At 55.1% G+C, this 18,016-nt stretch overlaps 6 protein-coding genes across 6 annotated transcripts; 3 read left to right on the forward strand and 3 right to left on the reverse strand.

Annotated features, from left to right (window-relative positions):
* Window positions 1–1,279: 1,279 nt before the first annotated feature.
* Window positions 1,280–2,568, reverse strand: MFIFM68171_04512 (Apoptosis-inducing factor 2; the record flags this gene model as incomplete). Its single annotated transcript, XM_071059932.1, has 2 exons — window positions 1,280–2,162; window positions 2,231–2,568. The coding sequence occupies 2 exons, from the start codon at window positions 2,566–2,568 to the stop codon at window positions 1,280–1,282; spliced, it is 1,221 nt and encodes a 406-aa protein (XP_070916033.1).
* Window positions 2,569–4,115: 1,547 nt separating this feature from the next.
* MFIFM68171_04513 (Putative phosphatidylethanolamine-binding protein pebp protein) lies at window positions 4,116–4,972 on the reverse strand (the record flags this gene model as incomplete). The annotated part of the gene is made up of 2 exons (XM_071059933.1): window positions 4,116–4,735; window positions 4,825–4,972. 2 exons carry the CDS (start codon window positions 4,970–4,972, stop codon window positions 4,116–4,118), a joined length of 768 nt encoding a protein of 255 aa, XP_070916034.1.
* A 1,010-nt stretch (window positions 4,973–5,982) lies between these two features.
* Window positions 5,983–8,051, forward strand: MFIFM68171_04514 (CATP2 small subunit catalase encoded by the catP2 protein; the record flags this gene model as incomplete). The annotated part of the gene is made up of 6 exons (XM_071059934.1): window positions 5,983–6,212; window positions 6,270–6,364; window positions 6,418–6,488; window positions 6,555–6,719; window positions 6,778–7,776; window positions 7,845–8,051. The coding sequence occupies 6 exons, from the start codon at window positions 5,983–5,985 to the stop codon at window positions 8,049–8,051; spliced, it is 1,767 nt and encodes a 588-aa protein (XP_070916035.1).
* Window positions 8,052–8,773: 722 nt separating this feature from the next.
* On the reverse strand, window positions 8,774–9,811 carry MFIFM68171_04515 (Fungal N-terminal domain-containing protein; the record flags this gene model as incomplete). Its single annotated transcript, XM_071059935.1, has 2 exons — window positions 8,774–9,537; window positions 9,592–9,811. The coding sequence occupies 2 exons, from the start codon at window positions 9,809–9,811 to the stop codon at window positions 8,774–8,776; spliced, it is 984 nt and encodes a 327-aa protein (XP_070916036.1).
* A 712-nt stretch (window positions 9,812–10,523) lies between these two features.
* Window positions 10,524–12,249, forward strand: ECM14 (Putative metallocarboxypeptidase ecm14; the record flags this gene model as incomplete). Its single annotated transcript, XM_071059936.1, has 3 exons — window positions 10,524–11,108; window positions 11,158–11,962; window positions 12,023–12,249. The coding sequence occupies 3 exons, from the start codon at window positions 10,524–10,526 to the stop codon at window positions 12,247–12,249; spliced, it is 1,617 nt and encodes a 538-aa protein (XP_070916037.1).
* A 1,011-nt stretch (window positions 12,250–13,260) lies between these two features.
* Window positions 13,261–17,748, forward strand: MFIFM68171_04517 (Protein transport protein sec73; the record flags this gene model as incomplete). The annotated part of the gene is made up of 2 exons (XM_071059937.1): window positions 13,261–13,660; window positions 13,742–17,748. The coding sequence occupies 2 exons, from the start codon at window positions 13,261–13,263 to the stop codon at window positions 17,746–17,748; spliced, it is 4,407 nt and encodes a 1,468-aa protein (XP_070916038.1).
* Between the last annotated feature and the right edge of the window lie 268 nt (window positions 17,749–18,016).

Here is an 18,016-nt window from a genome sequence, read left to right on the forward strand (position 1 = left end):
TCTCGGAAGCGCGTCCAGGCCCGTCGCGTCGGTGGGTCAGCCACGCTTTCATGCAGCCGCCCGAGATCTGGCTTGGCCTTGCCTGCCGCGTGCAAGACACCTGTAGAGAGAAATACAAGAACTCCCGGTAGGTTAAAAAAAAAAAAAAAAAAAAAAAAAAAAGTAAGATATAATATCCGCGTGGGTTGGCGCCAAACCTCAGTTCCTTGCGCAGTCCTACGGCAACTACGCTCCGAACATCAATTTAAACTTGTCGTCCGGACATCGAGGTGCACGGGGAACTGGAAAACAGCTGTCCCGTCGGCGTTGCGTTCAGCCTTGGCAAGCTGCCAGGGTTCCAATAGGTATCGACGTGTAGGCGGGATGACGCGAAGTGGGACCTGTATCTTAGCGCCTCTTTTACCGGCAGTGGAGCGTGCATTGCACGCGCTCAGGCGCGGCGGCACGGACCAACTCGCGAGCCAGGCGGCACAGTGCCACCCACCTGCCGCTCGCAACCCGGGACTGCCGCCCCAATTTTGAGCGGTCGAACACGGCTCTCCAGAAGGCAACAGGCAGAGCGGCCGGAAGTCGATGAAAAATGAACAAAATTTTGCAGCGCTTTTCATCCCCGGGGAGCCGAGCCTCGTATTTATACCCCGCAAGAGACCTCCCGACCGCTCCGGACCCAGGCACCAGCCCCGCCCCGGCTGCTAACACTTTTCTTGCGCTCTTATCGCGCGATAAGTCCGCAACAATTTATATGCCCCTTTTCTCCAACTGCATCCTCAATTGGGCAAAACAAAACACATCCACACGGCAACCGGGGACCACAGAACTTACTTGTAGAACCAATTGTGCGCCAATAATCCGCGTCTATTGAGCTTCAAGTTGCAGAAATAATATGGCATACGTTTTTTTTTTTTTTTTTTTTTTTTTTATCATGCACTGCGATGCCGTTTTCTTAAGACAGTGAGAGCGGTAGTATTTTGCGATGGCCTCTCACGATTTTGGTGTTTTTGACCAGTTTTCTTCTATCCCTCCCGTTGTTGGCCCAGCGCGAAGCTAAATACCAAACTCACGAACCAAATACCCATTATTTACCCGCTAAAAACTCAAAAGACGATCGAGATCGGACAAACGAAGAAAAAGGAAAAGGCAAGGAAAGGAAAGGAAAGAAAAAAAGAAGAAGAAGAAAAAAAAACAAGAGAATATGCAGACGATCAACAAACCCATCGTTCCCCCGAAGTAAGTACTATCCTCACCAGACACACCCCAACCTATACCACTCTCTCCCCCATCACCAATCCTTCACCACAACGGTCCTATCCCCCCTAACGAACCCCTCCGCCCAATCCGTCCCCAAATGCTTGCCCTTCGCCATCCGCACCAGCCACCCCCAGATTCTCCAGCTGCCCATCTGGCCCACCCCTCGATTCCGCCCGATGCTCGCCCCAAACATGATCCTCCGCTCGGGCTTGTACTCCGGCAGCGCCGCCTCCTCCTCGCTGCCCGCCGCCCGCGCGTCGAGCACCTTGGCCACGTGCACGGCCTGCGCGTCACCGTACACGCCCTGCGGGTCCTGGAAGTTGCCCGCGTCGCCGGCCACAAAGATGTTGTCGTACCCCTCGGCCCGGAGGGACGGCGTCTGCTTGACGAAACCCCGGCTGTCGAGCATGGATTGCGGGAGGAAGGAGGTGTTGGGGGTCGTGCCGTAGGTGGGGATGAAGAGGTCTGCGTTGAGGGTGGTGGTGGTCGTCGTCGTCATCTTCGTCGTCCTGCGCCTCTTCTCCGACGATGGGGAGGTCATGGCGGTGGTGGTGGTCAGGGTGATTGTGTTGTTGGCTGAGGGCGAGGAGGTTGCTCTGGTGTTGGTGACGACTTTGACTTTGAGCCGTTCCAGTTCCCTCTTGGCGGCCTCGCGCACTTCACGCTTGTATTTGGTGTCCATGGGCAGGTCCTTGTCGCAGATGAGAGTGATTTCCTTTTTGCCAGTCACGCCGTACTCTTGGCCGAGTTCGCCAGCCAGTTCGATGCCCGTGAAGCCGGCGCCGGCGACAACGATGGATTTGGCCGTCTTGATGCGCTGCGCCCAGTCGTGGAGGGCTGCCTTGGTCGCGTCGGTGGTGAAGAGGTTCTTGAAAGGCATGTCGCCTTTGAAGCTGCTGCCCGTGGCGATGACCCTGCAGAAATTGGCCGATTAGGAAGTGTGCAGAAAAGAGCCAAAGCACGTGCCCGTCCTAATACTTACAGATCGTCATATCTAATTGTCCGCGCTGAGCCATCGTTCAGGCGCACTTCCACGGTGTTGCTGCTCGGGTCTACACCTTCAGCCTTCCCTAACACAAGCTCATACTGGCCCGAGGGGTACTTGGCAAACGCCGGTGCAAGAGGAAGGAAGAGCTTGTCATCGGCCAGCATATTGGGAAGAATGCCCCGTACCGAGGCAACGACCCAGTACATGTGGGTATTGGGCGCGACAATTATGACCTTGAGGCCGCGGACCCGGGCCGCCGTGTGCTTGAGGAGATAATGTGCGATTGGGACGCCGGTAAAGCTGGCACCGAGGATGACGATTGTTCTCTCCATGGTGGCGAATGGATCTGGACCAAGTCCTTGGGAGGGCAATACTCGAGCTTGTCGGTCATGTTGGTCACAAAGGTTTGCGGCAGCCACGAGATATATATGTCGGTCGCAACACGCTGGGGGATTCTATCGTTGTCTCCATGTTTAACAGGGGATCTGCATTTCCTTACGAATCATTCTTGCTGCAAGCACCACGCCCTGCGAACACGAAATATTAACCGGTTGCTCCGACTCCGAGGAAACTCTCCGGACGATTTGTCAGTGTAGTTCTTTCATCTCTAACTAATAGCATACAGAGCACAGATGATAACTCTCGCGCGCGCGGTTGTTGCTGCAACACCTCTAAGCCCAAAAGGAGCAGCCGCGCGGCGGCCGAATCCGGCAATGCCTTGTTGCTTGGCGATTGTGTAAGACGCTACACCAAGTAATGCGACGAGACGAGAGCCAATCACAAGGCTTGAATATTAACGAATCCCCCTAATCGGTCACTCTTCCAAACGGTCCGGGCTTGTCATCTCTGCGCAACGTAGCATAGTTTAAGGTGGATCAACAACCGCAGCAAAAGTTGGCTTATGATACCAGTCTTGGCTCTGGTTTCTCAGACCTTCTATTCAGCCTTTGGTGCTCAGCAACACCCTTTGGCCGATATGAGGTGAGCCGCTCGTGTTTCGCACCGTCCTTTTCCATCACCAGTATTCCACACTGCATTACTGGTTCGCCATAATTATGTGTGGGGTCCCTTTGAACGCAATACCTTACGTTAACATGGCACGACCACGCTATATCTCATCCCGCCATAACTATATTGCGTTGGAAAATTCTTTCGGTTTTCTGTATACATTACCTGTAAGAATTGTCACATGTAACTCTAGATCACTGCACCAAGCTAGGATCTCTGATTCTTCCGCGGGTGCCTCATAGATCCATTTTGTTTCCCGAGAGAGTGTGGTATGGGTGGTCAAGGCGCTTAATGTTCGAGTGCCTGCTTCAACGTTTCCCAGTGATGGGGGCCCAAGGGACGTTCAGAGTCAGAGAACGGCGTAAGCTTCAATGGCGCGACTAAGGTTCTCGATGACTTTTGACTAGCTCGAAGCTACATTGGGCTGATGGTAGTCAATAGGTTACTCTGAAATAGTCTCTTCGTATGCGTTAAATAGTTTGGACATGCTGTGTCTGTTGGTGTGGTTAATTGTTGCCAATAGCGAGACTGAAATGCACACTTACTGTGGTTCCGGGTCTGAATTTAAGTTGGCGATGGTGCTACTGTCCGTGATACGGTGTTGTGCAGATTCATTAATCGGATCTTATTAACAATGGGTTCTCCAGCCGGAACCGTACCGCGCGTGACCCAGAGTCTGTAATCCTGAAGATTGGCCATCCGTAAACTTGAAGCTTTCTTACGTGACTAGACTTGTAATCTTTCGTAACTCTTCTACACATAATAGCCGTTTGATATCGGCATAGCCAAGAATCACAGTGAGGCGCAACCAACACAAGTAACCACACAGGATACTCCAAAGACCACTCTTTATAAAGCCACTCTCGGCAGTTTACAAACCCAATATCACCATCCCAGCCAGCGCCGCCCCTCCCAGAAGGGCACTCGTGGATCTCAACCTTTCTGCCGCTCCGGCGGTAGGCACGGGGTTGCTCGCGCTCGGGCCCGTCCCGGTCGCGGTCGCGGTCCCCGTTCCAGTCCCAGTGTCCTGCGCTCCGACCGGTCCAGGATTCGTAACATTGTACGAATTCCCCGCCACGATCCTCCCCTCAAGCCCCGCTTGCGACAGGACACTCTCCGCATCGAAACCCCGCAGTGTCGCGGCCGCCATCCGCAGCACCTGCACGCCCTCCTCGGTGATGTCGCTCGTGTCGACCAGGATCTGTGTGTACCGGTGGCTGAGGGGGATGCGAGCGGGCGGGTTGGGGCCAAAATAGGGCACGATCGGAGCCGTGCTGGAGCTGTTTTCGAGTAGGAAGGCGCGCATCACGCCCATGGTAGTGTTCAGCTGCGTCGCTGTCGCGGCTGGGGTGAGGCTGGTCTGCATCCAGTGCAGGAGCGTATTTGTGGCTGGGGGGTTGTCCGTAGGGATATCGAGGTCGATCATCATGACGGCGTACGAGGCGCCGGTGAGGCGGGTAAGAGTGCCGATTCGTGGTTCCGGGACGGTTACTATATATTGTAGTGGTTGGTTTCTGCTGGTAGATCTCTTGGTTGATGGGTGCATGGAAAGGGGGAAAGGGGGCGGTTGCTCGACCTACCGTTCCGGCTGACAACGACTCCATTTAGCGGGGCGAAGCCTCGGTACTCAACGATGAGGTCCGTATCCGAGGATGGTGAGAATCCGTCAGGTGTTCTAGCTAGCACAGCGGTGGCTGCCAGTAGGATGGCGAAGCACCGGGAAACCATGGTGGCGGTATGAAGTGATGCTCTGGAAATACGACAAAGCACAATAAGCCGAAGGTCTATAACTCGTCTATTCCAAGCGGGTCAACCGAGCAACGAGAGACAGAAAAGAAAGGCCAATAAGAGCAACACACTCGTCCGGCGAGAAACTGAGACTAAATGAGATCAATTCATCCCGAAAGGAACCCTCTCGCGCTGTCGTGTATGCATATATAAGCAGAGTGCTCTTGGCGATGTGATCTCCAACAAGCACCTCGAACGCTGACGACGACAACTGAAACGGTCCCCAGCCCGTGTCATGCAATGCTGAAGCACATCATACTTTGCCAATGCTACTACACAGAGATCTGCCGGAGAATTCGAGCTACCAAGGACACTCAGTCTTGCATGAGCCACTCGGCATTTTGTGAGACTGGTGTTGTGAGATTGGCGGGAGGGTACTGTTAGTAGTAGAATCCTGACCAGGGGTAGTGGTGAGATTTTCAAATTCCCATTTTCGGTTGGGTCCACCGGACACCACCGGACATTTCATTCCGCTGCCACACAGATGAATGATGCAATGATAAGACTTCGATAAGTAATCGGATCAGAAGCATACGTAGAACAGAGGTCTTCTGATGAGCCTCGCTAATGTGGACTCGGGTTTAAGACGGCGGGTTTAAGGCTAGAGTGTTGCTGTTGCAACGGAATGCCTTGGCCAACATCATGATTCACAAGGTACCAACCCCACCATGCACAACTCCCCGCACAACTCCCCGCACAACATCAAGGGGTTGAAGTCTTTGGGATGTGTATCGTTAACGTCATTATGTCCAAACCGGACGCGGATGACAGCATCATGCCATCGCAACCCCCAATCAAGAAGTGTGTAAATGCACTTATAAAGCCGTGAAGACTGCCCATGGCATGGATGAGTTGCTCTCTATAACCAATCCCCATCGTGTCTAGTCGTTCTTGGGACGGCTGTGAGAACGAATTCACACGTTAAAGCGCTGTCCGACTTCTACGTGGCCATGAACTCCAACCAGCTCGATCCTCTCCAGCACCCGCTGAAGGCCACGGCCGCGGCCATTGGCGCCGGTTTGCAGGGCGAATCCCGCGGCCCTCGTGTGAGCCACATGCAGAGTGCCAATGAGGGACCTGCCGATATTATGAAGAAGGTTGCTGGAGTCGTGCCCGGTGGAAAGCGTGAGGACGATGGGCTCTATTTCACCAACAACGAAGGCATTCCCTTCCCTGATCCGTAAGAAGACGGCCCAAGAGAAACCAGAAGGCCCTGGAGCTGATATGCTGCACCTAGGGCTCATAGCAAAACAGTTGGCGGCATCCCCGTCGCAAGTGATGTGTTCCTTTTCCAGAAGCAGCAACACTTTAACCGGTCCAAGCCGCTTGAGCGTAAAGTTGCTCATCTTCTGGTGTTATTCTGATAAGACATTAACTTGATCAAGGCATGGTCCATCCTTGTGGCTCCGGTGCCTTTGGCTACTTCGAGTGCACCCAAGATGTCACGGGGCTTACCGTAAGTGGTCACCTCCTGCTAGGATCTATTATGTCGGTGACCTGATCAACATTGGCTGCTTTGCAGAAAGCCAACTTCCTGTCGAGTGTCGGAGAGAAGACGCCTGTCTTTGTCCGCTTCTCGACCGTTACATTCGGACGCGAGTTCCCCGACCAAGGCCGCAATCCCCGAGGGTTCGCGATCAAGTTCTACACCATGGAAGGCAACTATGACATCGTGGGCCTGAATTTCGTGAGTCTCAAACTACCACATTTTAGGTGGTGATTGCAGGAACGCTAACCAGTGGTAGCCTGTTTTCTTCTGCCGAGATCCTATCCAGGGGCCAGACGTTATCCGCTCGCAGTCTCGCAATCCCCAGAATTTCCTGCTGGATTACGATGCCTTGTTCGACCTCCTCGCCAACACCCCTGAAGGCAATCACGCTGGTCTCATGTTCTTCAGCGACCACGGCACTCCTCAGGGCTGGCGCTTCAACCACGGTTACGGATGCCACACTTTCAAGTGGGTCAATCAAGAGGGCCAATTCGTTTACATCAAGTATCACTTCATTGCAAAGCACGGGCAGAAGCAGTTCACCGATACTGAAGCCGTCCAGATGTGCGGCGAGGACCCCGACTACTCCAAACGTGATCTCTGGGGTGCCATCGAGCGCGGTGAGCATCTCGAATGGATTGCTCACGTGCAGGTTATGCAACCTGAGCAAGCAGATCCCGAAAAGCTTGGCTTCGATCCTTTCGACGTCACCAAGGTGTGGCCAAGGGACCAGTTCCCGATGCAAGAGTTCGGACGCCTCGTCCTGAACAAGAACCCCGAGAACTTCACTCGTGACGTGGAGCAAGCCGCCTTCTCCCCCGGCAGCATGGTCCCCGGCATCGAGGACTCGCCGGATCCTCTTTTGCAGTTCCGCATGTTCTTCTACCGGGATGCCCAGTATCACCGCATCGGCGTCAACCTTCACCAGATCCCCGTAAACTGCCCTTTTATGGCCCAGTCATATGCATCTCTCAACTTTGACGGCCCCATGCGGACAGATGCGAACCATGCCGGCAACAAGCAATATGCGCCGAACAGCTTCAAGAACAAATTCCGGCCCGATACCGCCGAGGCCCCCTACGTCGTCAGCGACAATATTGTCAGCCGGAAGAGCCATTACTGGCACGAGGGCAAGAAGAACGACTACGACCAGGCGACTCAACTGTGGGCCAAGGTCATGACGCCGCAGCAGCGCGCAAACACCTGCCACAACACGGCCAAGTATCTCGGCTATGTCGCGTATCCCGAGATTCAGGTATGTTCCCTCGGTAATGGGGACGGGAGGTCTTGATTGAGGTCCCTGTGCTAACCCCCCCCGAACAGAAGAAGTATCTGGCGCAGCTGCACAACATCTCACCGGATTATGCCGAAGGCGTATACCGCCGACTCAAGGAGCCGCAGTTCAGCCTCGACGAGGTGAAGGAGCTGGCCAAGGATGCGCACACCTGGGGCAAGGAGAGGAAGTTCATGCCGTCAACGGGACAGAAGCTGAGCGGCTTCGCGCCGGCGGGGCCCGTGTACAACTTTTAGGGCGGTGACAAGTCTAGGCTGCCAATAGGACAACTGGGAACGGGATCTGATCCGAATCGTGTCATTTTTTATTGGTTCCTGGGACGAATTCTGACTGTAACTTTGTGCTCGTGATGTGGGTAGCCGAATACTTAACGGACTTTAACGCTATATTGGTTGAAAGTGAGAAGTGTAGTGGGCTAACACAACGGAGCTAACGGAATGTCCGATAAAAAGAAAGAAAAAAAAGTAAGAAAAGACAAAAAGTCCAGACATGGGACCACCATTCACCATGATTTTTACCTCTGCTCTCGGAAAAAAAAAAAAAATAAAAATAAAAATAAAAAAATTCCAAGTACCAAACTGTGGAGTTCATAACGCCATACCCAACCCTGGTAAAACTGTCGAAATGGGTTTTCATATCTTCATAACGTTACTAATAGGGTAATTGAAGCGAATAGCTTCCGTGACCACACCGGTAACTTACCCGATGGTTTGGGGCGCTGTCACGGTAATCGTCGGGTCGTAAACGTGAAATGAGACCTCCCCCCACCGCTCCACCATCGCATCGGCATGGATCTGTGGATTCCACCTAATGGAAATGACGATGAACCGCGCATCGACAAAATCCGAGAACCCAGACAATCAAAACCCCGGAATCTGGATCTCGTACCGGACTCCACAGCATACCTTACCGAACTAACCAACTTATTAATAGCACACACCGAAAAAATAGAATCCGCTCACCCCTCCCGGCGCCTTCCGAACAGGCTCCAGAACCGTCTCTCCCTCACCTCGACCGTGTACGGCTGCAGCGGAAATACGGGGCGCACATTGTACTGGTCGCCGTTCGGGTCGGTCGTGGCCACATAGACCGACCGCCACTTCCTCTGCGGGATCTCCCCGAGCTTGGTGCTGTCCGACGCGAAGGACATCATCGATATCCGGTTGGCCGCTTTTGCCTTTGCCGTCTCTGGATTCTCATTCAACGGCCTGGCAATCCGAGGCTGCGGCGCTGTCTCGGGAGATTTGGGTGGGGGTGGAGGCGGAGACGGAGGCGGAGGGGACGAGGGCGGAGTTTTATGAAGCTTTTCCGGGCTTGGTTTGTGTTGCTTGCTGGCCGGCCTTGCCTCTTTCGTGATGGAGGGCGGCTTCTTGCTCGGCGGGCTTTCTGGTCTGTCTTCCTTGACGGACTTTGAGGACGATCCCCCCGAGCTGGATGATGATTGGCGTTTGCGTCGAGATGACGATGATTTAGCGGGCGTCCTGGATGATGATGATGATGATGATGACGACGACGAGGTCACAGATGGCCGAGATGGACCTGCCAGTCGACGTGACAGGCTGTCGATAGCCTTGATCGCCTCTATTCTTGAAGCATTCGACAGGGACATGAGCGACTCATAGTCCAAGTCTAGGCCTTCTTGCTTGCTGGACAGGCGGAGTAGGTTTGTGATTGCGCTCCTCAACTTCATGAGGATGCGGTCTAAGGCCGAAATTGCGCGACCTCGGGTTTCCGGTTAGCTACTTTCACGGCAAAGTCGAGTTACAGAGCGCTCACCATCGCCCTTCTTGAAGCGGCTTCCTGATTCAGACAGCCTCGATGAGTAGGCACGCTCAATTAGGGACCGATCAGACTTTAGCGACTTGCGCAGGTAGGCATGCTGGTCCTGCGCGTCCGCTGTGCTGTTCTCCTTTGTATCATTTCTGAACGCCTTGAGAAGTGAGATGCAGTTTGCGTACGTGCCGAGAAGCGCCTTAATGCTGTTGGCAAACGCCATCTTTTATAAGACGCATCTGTGTATTTCTACCAAGAACAAGATATGCTACTAGTATGGTGTAAAATCAAGTCGGGGCTCGTTGGGCACTTGTACAGAGAGAGAGAGAGAGAGATGGCACTCCGCGGGTTACTCGGACTCATCCCACTCTGAGCTTAGGTGCGGGGCTCCACGAGACAGGAAAGCAAAGCTACAACTCTGTAACCGCCGGACCTGCATGGCCTAACGAGTGTTGACAGCCAATCGTGCCACCACTTCCACTTAACCCACATACCTTATTAGTTGCATTTGTGTGAGACTCGGCGATTAGAGCAATCCAACGCATAGCGGTTGCAGGGACCGCTCTAGCTTCCGCCTATCGAACAATAAGGCATCAAATCGGGCGTTGGGTCTCCGTTGACAATCTAGGTAAGGCTTACGTACAGATTTAGAAGTCTCAGGAAGTTTCAGGGTTCGCTTGGACCCCAAGTAACAGAGGATAGTTGTTGAGCGGGCCATGAATTTGCCTCTCTTCAATAGGAATCCAGGTGGCATCAGCTGTACACAGCTGCCATTTCTTCTCACCGGACGTCTGCGAGGCAGCCGCCTTTCACGGCACTGCTCCAACTTTGTGGCCGATCAGTGGCAACGATGCGCCGCACGAGGTTCTTCTGCCTCGGAACTCCCTCCACCACGCCGAGTGCACTTAGATGCCGCACATATCTAGAACACGAAGATGCGATTACCAACGTGGAAACTAATTGCACTGCCCGTCGCGCTCGCCTTTTTCTTCGCGTTTCCTGCCGTTGACGCTGCCCGCCTCCAACCGTCTTTCGAAGGAGATGGCCGCCCCGATTGCGCCGGCCACGGCTATCCTTTTCTAAAATGGCTACGCGATAGCGCCGTTGAGGTTATCTTTGGCAAACCATCGGTTAGAGCGAAGAGCTCGGGACCCGACGCAGTGCTACAATCGTTGTACCGGAATGACATTGTGGTTCGCTTCAATGTCACCACTTCTGAGGAGGAGAGCGCGCTCGCGACGGCTGCCCAGCAAATGTTTCTAGACGTCTGGGCTTTCACGCCCGAGTATGTCGATGTCAGGATAAACAAGGACGACGTCGCGCCGCTGCTTACGTTATTGCCAAACTCGCTGCAACCATCGGTCCTGATCCCGGATGTTGCCGCAGCCGTATGGAGGGCCTACCCTTCGACGGCAGCTGAAAAGCCCCAGTTCGAATCGAGCATGGCCGATACGCGGAAAATGAGAACCACGCTGGACGGAATGGGCAATGTATTCTTCAGTAATTACCAGAGGCTACCAGTGAGTTGCTATGTCTCGCTGTCGACCCGCATCAGACTAACCTACCTAGGTTATTACGAGCTGGATGCGCCTCCTCGAGGCCATGTTCCCTTCGATCACGCAAATGATCACCATTGGCAAGTCATATGAGGGTAGAGACATCCACGCGATGCGCGTGAGCGCACAGGGTGACGGCAGCCAGATCAAACGGCCCAGGCAAACTATCCTCATCACCGGAGGCCTCCATGGGCGCGAATGGATCACTACGAGCACCGTTAGCTACTTGCTATGGTCCGTCATTACATTGTACGAGAAGGAACCCATGATTACTAGGCTCCTACAGCGGTTCGACATTGTCTTTATTCCCGCGCTCAACCCAGACGGCTACGAATACACCTGGCAGACGAACCGGCTCTGGCGCAAGTCAAGACAGCAGACCAAACTCCGCTTCTGCCGTGGCCTGGATCTCGACCACGCTTTCGGCTACGCCTGGGATGCGGCCCAGCATCAGACCGACCCCTGCTCAGAAAGCTACGGCGGCGAGCAGCCCTTCCAGGCGGTTGAGGCGTCAGAGCTGGCCAAATGGGCAAAGAATGAGACAGAAAACGGCGCCAAGTTTGTGGCGTTTCTCGATCTGCACTCGTACTCGCAGCAGATCCTCTTTCCTTATGCGTATACCTGCTCGGTCGATCCGCCTAATCTCGAGAATCTAGAAGAACTTGCCATCGGGCTGGCCAAGGCCATCCGGCTCTCGAGCGGAGAGACATACAGCGCCATGTCGGCATGCGAGGGCGCCGTGGCGCGAACTGATAGCGCTGGTGATATCCTTCCTCGAATCGAAGCCGGCGGTGGTTCGGCGATTGATTGGTTTTACCGTAGGTCCCGGGTTTCACCAGCCAACTTGGGTTACTCGATGCAGGCTAACTTAGAGGTAGATGAGCTTCATACCCGGTATAGCTACCAGATCAAGCTGCGAGATACTGGAAGCTATGGTTTCCTGCTCCCGAGCGAGAACATTGTCCCAACCGGAGAGGAAACTCTAAACGCGCTGAAGTATCTCGGCGATTACCTTCTGGGTAACAATGGGATAGAGAAGTATCCCATTCAGCCTTCATCCGAGGAGTGGAGGGAGCTGAAGAGACGAAAGGAGTGGGAGGGCTGAACTGTCTGCATTGAGATGGCGTTATCGGGTACGATGGGGTATGCGTCAAATGGATTCAAGGGCTTTTTTTTTTCCCTTCTATTTTTACAATATTTTTTATTTTATTTTTTTTTCCTGCAAAAGGGGAACGGCGTTTACCTTGCGGTCGGTGCAGGCTCTAGGTCGTTGGCGAAACTTGGCTTACATGCATACGTATGGAACACCTCGCTTCAAACTAGCAAAAAGCTTGTTAGTTACGTGTTGCACCCATCTGAAGCTGTAAAATCTGCGAGCAAGCGTTCAAGGTGCGACTCGGCGTACGCCCGTAGCCAGTAACTGCAGCACTTCATGAGACATGAAGCTGTTGTGCCTGTTGTGCCTCGAATGCGAGGTCTCGGAACGGTGAATGGAACCCGCGGATAAGGCCGGTATCCTCCTTCCTCCTTCCCTCGTCGGCAATTTATCGCGGTGGAGCAAACAGAGTCAAGGCTGGAGGGAAGGAGCAAACATGGGGCGTTGGCTGGGGCGGCCGATTGGAATCCCGAAATGGACTAGCGGGAAATGGTGGGGCCCGTCAAGTGAAGTGCTCAGCTTTTGGGGGAAGGAGCTGACGGCTTGGCCCACCCAGCCCACCTCAAAACGCCTTCTTGGGTTTGGCTCTGGCAGCAGCTCGCTCGGGGCAGTCCAGACACCCCCTGCGAAGGGCTCAACCTTCCCTAACGTCGTCCATCCTTCCTCTCAATCCTGTCCCACGATCCCAACGCCGTGCAGCTGGACCCGACTGCGATTCCGCCGCCTTCGCAGATAACCCGCGTCCGCGATTCCGCGCGACGTCAATTCGCTCTTTTATCTCAGCAACACGCCAACACACAGATTCCGTGCCAGAGACGGCCGCCCGATTTCAATAGGGCCCGGCCGGTTACGGTTATTACCGACTTGCAGAAGCTGCGCGAAGAGCGACCCATTGTGCCTGCGTCTCTTGCGTCTCCTGCGTCTCCCCATGGACTATGACGATCGCACACACCTGTAGTCATGCCGTTCTTACGACGCCGTGGCAACATGGCCAGCGAGACCGACATGCGGCGCCACTCGCTGTTTGACAGTCTCGCTGTGCCCGTGCCCAAGCAGCCGCCCTTCCGCTCCGAGTCGTCGACCGATCTGCCTGCCCTGACGTCGGTAGCAGAGGATTCCCCGTCCCCCATTGTTCCCGCTTCTCCTGCCGACTTCCCCCGAGATAGCATATCCGTGGCCTCCACCCACGCCGTCCCGTCGGTAGTCGATGCCTCCGACGGGCCCGGCTTCCCCTTGCCCGACGAGTCACAGAAACACCGCCGCTTCTCCATGCTGAGGTTCCGCAATGCGTCAGATTCCCAGCTGGCTGCGAAGGCGAAGCTTCATGCGGCCGCAGAGAAGCCGCCCCCTGTACCGCGTCGTATGTGCCTCTCCGTCGCATTAGGAGAACCCGGCCCGAGACCGGGTCTCAGTCATCTCAACGGCACTAACGTGATTGCAGCTCCCGCGATCATTACGACGGCGCCGACGTTCACTCCCATTGCACCCCGCAAAAAACCTTCGCGGATGAACTTTGCAGCGCGGCTACGCCGGTCGGGCGAGCTGCCCAGGACCGAGCTGACGGAAGAAACGGAGAATAGACTGACAGGGAAGGCGGGCGACCGGGTTTCCCGGGTTCCTGAGGAGAGCACCGGGAGCAAACAGAGCGTCACGTTCGAGGAGCCCAAACGGCCGTTGTCGTCGAATGGAGATGACCACTCTTCGTCCCTTGCCCTCCCCCCCAACAGGTTGTCGGAGTCGTCAAGGTCGGATGCGAGCTCGGGGGACAGGGCGTATGGAAGCGCCGCAACAGCCCACACGCTCCACTCGACAACCACGTTCTTTAGGCTTCCGCGCAGGAAACATAAGCAGCCCGAACCACTGTTCCCCATCTCTCACCTGCAGCCAAGGAACAAGAACCTCAGTACAGAAGACTCCGCTGTGTCTAATTCATCGCTCGCCGTGCCAAAGTCTGGCACCCCTGACCGATCGCTCGCGCCGACTCTGTCAAGGACGCCCTCGAGGAATGGCGTCGCAACTCCACCTCCTCAGAACCAGACCGTAGCTATGCTCGCCAAATCCACCGCATCCCCAGCGACAGCATTGTTTCGACCCAGTTCGAGGCAATCCGGGCAGTCGTCACCAACCCGAAGTTATGCACACAGGAGAGGTCGGTCTTCCACCATGAGCTCCCTGGGGAGGAATTCGCCGAGGGAGTCGGTGGATGAGCACTTGGCGCCTCCAACTTCAAGAACCTCACTCTCGATCGGCCGCAAGAGCTTCGGCGATCTCCTCGGCCTTAGCCGGCTACGGCAAAACTCGGACATGTTGCCCAACCGGCAAGGCTCATTAACTCCTGCGACTCCCGGCTCCAATACGTCAAAGAACAACTCTCTCCAACTACCGAGGGACTCCATTAACCTTCCGGAGCGCCGCGAAGATGATACACCGGCTAAGTATCTTGAGCGTCTGTTGGAAGTCGTCAGCCGGAGCGTGGTAGCGGCAGCACTTTCAAAGAGCACGGAACCCTTCTCACAAGCTGTGCTACGGAGTTATATGCGGGGGTTCAAATTCTTCGGTGACCCAATGGATATGGCACTGCGAAAGCTTCTCATGGAAGCAGAGTTACCGAAAGAGACGCAGCAGATCGATCGGTTCTTACAGGCCTTCGCGAACCGCTATCACGAATGCAATCCCGGAATCTACTCATCCCCAGACCAAGCCTATTTTATCGCCTTCTCCCTACTGATCCTTCACACGGACGTGTTCAACAAGAACAACAAGCACAAGATGCAGAAAGTCGACTACCTGAAAAACACGCGGGGCGAAGGCATCTTTGACGAGGTGCTCGAGGTCTTCTACGACAATATCACCTATACGCCATTCATTCACGTCGAGGATGATTTGGACATCAATGGCGATCGCAGTAATCCCCACAAGGCTCGGAAGAAGTTATTGTTTCCAAATGGGGCCGCCGATCCGGCGAAGAGGGTCGCGAAGGAGCCGGTCGACCCTTACACACTCATCATTGATAACAGGTTAGACCTACTCCGACCTAACCTGAAGGAAGTGATGCAATTGGACGACCCGTATAGCTATCTCGGGACTGTCAAGGCTCTGAACATGAAGGAGCTCCAGAGGACCTTTTTCAAGACCGGGGTGTTGCAGATAGTCTCAGCAAGGTCCCGCCCTGATGCTTTTATGACGGAAAAGACCGCCACCAACCCGGAAGAGGCGCACCCCGGCATCGTGGACATCAAAATCACCAAGGTCGGCTTGCTGTGGCGGAAAGATGCGAAGAAGAAGAAGACGAGATCTCCTTGGCAAGAGTGGGGTGCCATTCTTACCGGTGCTCAACTTTACTTCTTTAGGAACACGGCATGGATCAAGCATTTGATGCACCAGCAGAAAGATCACCTTAGGAAGGGTCATGATGGAGATCCTTGCATCTTCAAACCGCCGCTGGATCAGTTCAAGCCCGATGCTCTCATGTCAACAGACGGCGCAGTGGCCTTGATGGACTCCAGCTACAACAAGCACAAGCACGCCTTTCTGTATGTCAGGCATGGAGGGTTCGAGGAGGTTCTCTTGGCCGAAGATGATGATGAAATGAACGACTGGCTCGCAAAGCTCAATTATGCCGCCGCCTTCAGATCCTCGGGGGTCCGGATGCGGGGCGTCATTGGAGGCAACTATGATGGACAAGGACGGCGGGCCATCAGGGGACTGGAAGGTGGCAATGCTCAAGTGATCCAGACGCCATCTGGAGAGGTGACGGTTTCGCGCAGCCGGATAGACCACAAGATGGCCCAGGATATCCTGGCGGCTCGGAGGGATATCATGTTTCAGAAGATTTCCGAGGCCAACGAGAAGCTGAAAGAAGCCGAGATGACACTCGAATCCCAACTCAGGAATTCGAGGCATCTCCAGATTCTGGCGCCGATATCGCCCAAGACCCGCGAGCAGATGTTGCTGTCGGCGGCGCGGATGGCAGCCCAACTGAAATGGAGCCGGATGGAAATTTGGAAGTTGAAATGTCACCGCGACATCCTACAAATGGATCTTGATGAAGAGCGTCAGCTTCTCGGCATACCGACGGAAACGACCGCCGAATCCCTCGGGAAGCCGATCACCAGGGAAGATTCCAGATTGAGCCAGATTTCTGGCCCACAGAACGGCGGCCGATCCCCCGGCCAGCTTTCCTTGACGAGAACGTCGACCATCACGGCGAAGTCTGATGCGGACACCTCGCCTGTGACCGAGTCCTTCCAGACCCCACCCACAAGCGCGACAACAGCATGTGCTAGTACGCGGGAGAATTCATGGGAGGTGCCGGGCCTGGCGTTTGATCATGGCGGGCTCAGGAAGGCGTCTGTTTCAACAGCGGTTTCGTCGAACGGGTCCACTCCAGTCACGCCACCGAGGAACGGGGCTGCTACTTCCGCCTCTCCGGAGAAGCCCAAATTCGAGCAGCCCGAAGACGAGGATGCGGATGAGCGTGACTTGCTGGAGCAAGCCGGACTGCTCGAGCCAGAAGCCTCGCGAAGTCCCGAACGCAAGGGTTCCATCGCTGGTGCGGACGCGGAAGAAACGCCTGAACGGCGTGAACGCGGCACCAGCGGCACTCCGGCTGACCGGCTCGAACGGAGTAAGATCCGTCGCAGCCTGCAACGTACGCTTCGGGAGAGCGCCGGTCACATATCGCATCACCGCCACCGCAGGGGCAAAGACTCAACGTCGAATGCCACACTCTCTGACGACGCCAACCGTGACGCCCCAGATGTCCTGCCTCGGGGCACCGGGTCGTTCGTAGTGCACGGCAAGAAGGCCTCGGTGATCACATTCGGCAACGAGCTGCAGATGCAGGGCCTCTCGCAACGGATGCAGCGAGAGGATTCGGCTAGCAGCCGTACCGGTCCGTCAGCAGAAAGCATCGATTTTCGGTCCGCCCTCACCTCGGACCGTGAGCACCGCGGGTCTGCTGCCAGCGCGAGCACCGCCACGGCAAGGAGCTTCAGGGACTTACACAGGAAATATTCGTCTGCCCAGGCGCACCAAAGAGCTGTCCATGGCAATTTAGTTTTGCCGTCAGACGAGGACAGCGATGCGGCACTTAGCTTCTCCGAGGGACGTCGGACCCCTCTGCCACCGATCGAGGGCGAGAAGGAATTGGAAAGGAAAGGAAGCGTCGAGCCGATTGCGCCGGCGCAGAGTCACAGCGGAGATACGGAGGATGACGAAAGCACGGTCGAGTACCTCGACCTGAGCCCGCCGCCTAGTCGCGAGGGCCGAAGCACAGTGTTCTTCACCCCCGAGCCGCCCGCATCGCCGGTCAAGGATACGTCTGCGGAGGGGGAGCCAGACGACGATGACCATAACACCGACAAAAGGGGCATGGATGTGGACAGGACGGAGGGAGACAGTAACGAAAGGCTGCCGAGTCCGCCTTTGCAGGCCGTTAGTGCTTAAAGGTACTTGGCATCCTTCGGCTGCTTGACTGGTTGTACCACCTCCGTCTCTCTCTCTACTTTAATCGCACACCCACTCTCGCTACCACTCGCTCAGTCCGTTACGAGTCCCCCTTTCCTTGTCTTATTCATACCTTTCGGCATAGCACTTGTATATTGTACAGTACTCCAGAGTTCCAGACTTGCAAGAGATCCTAGAAACTACCTATGTTTCTGGTCAGGTCAGCTTGTCCGTCTGTTTGTCTGGCTGGGTGGTTTCGGCTTTTTCG

The sequence above is a fragment of the Madurella fahalii genome, assembly GCF_045866475.1.
Source record: "Madurella fahalii IFM 68171 DNA, scaffold_2, whole genome shotgun sequence".
Taxonomy (NCBI): Eukaryota; Fungi; Ascomycota; class Sordariomycetes; order Sordariales; genus Madurella; species Madurella fahalii.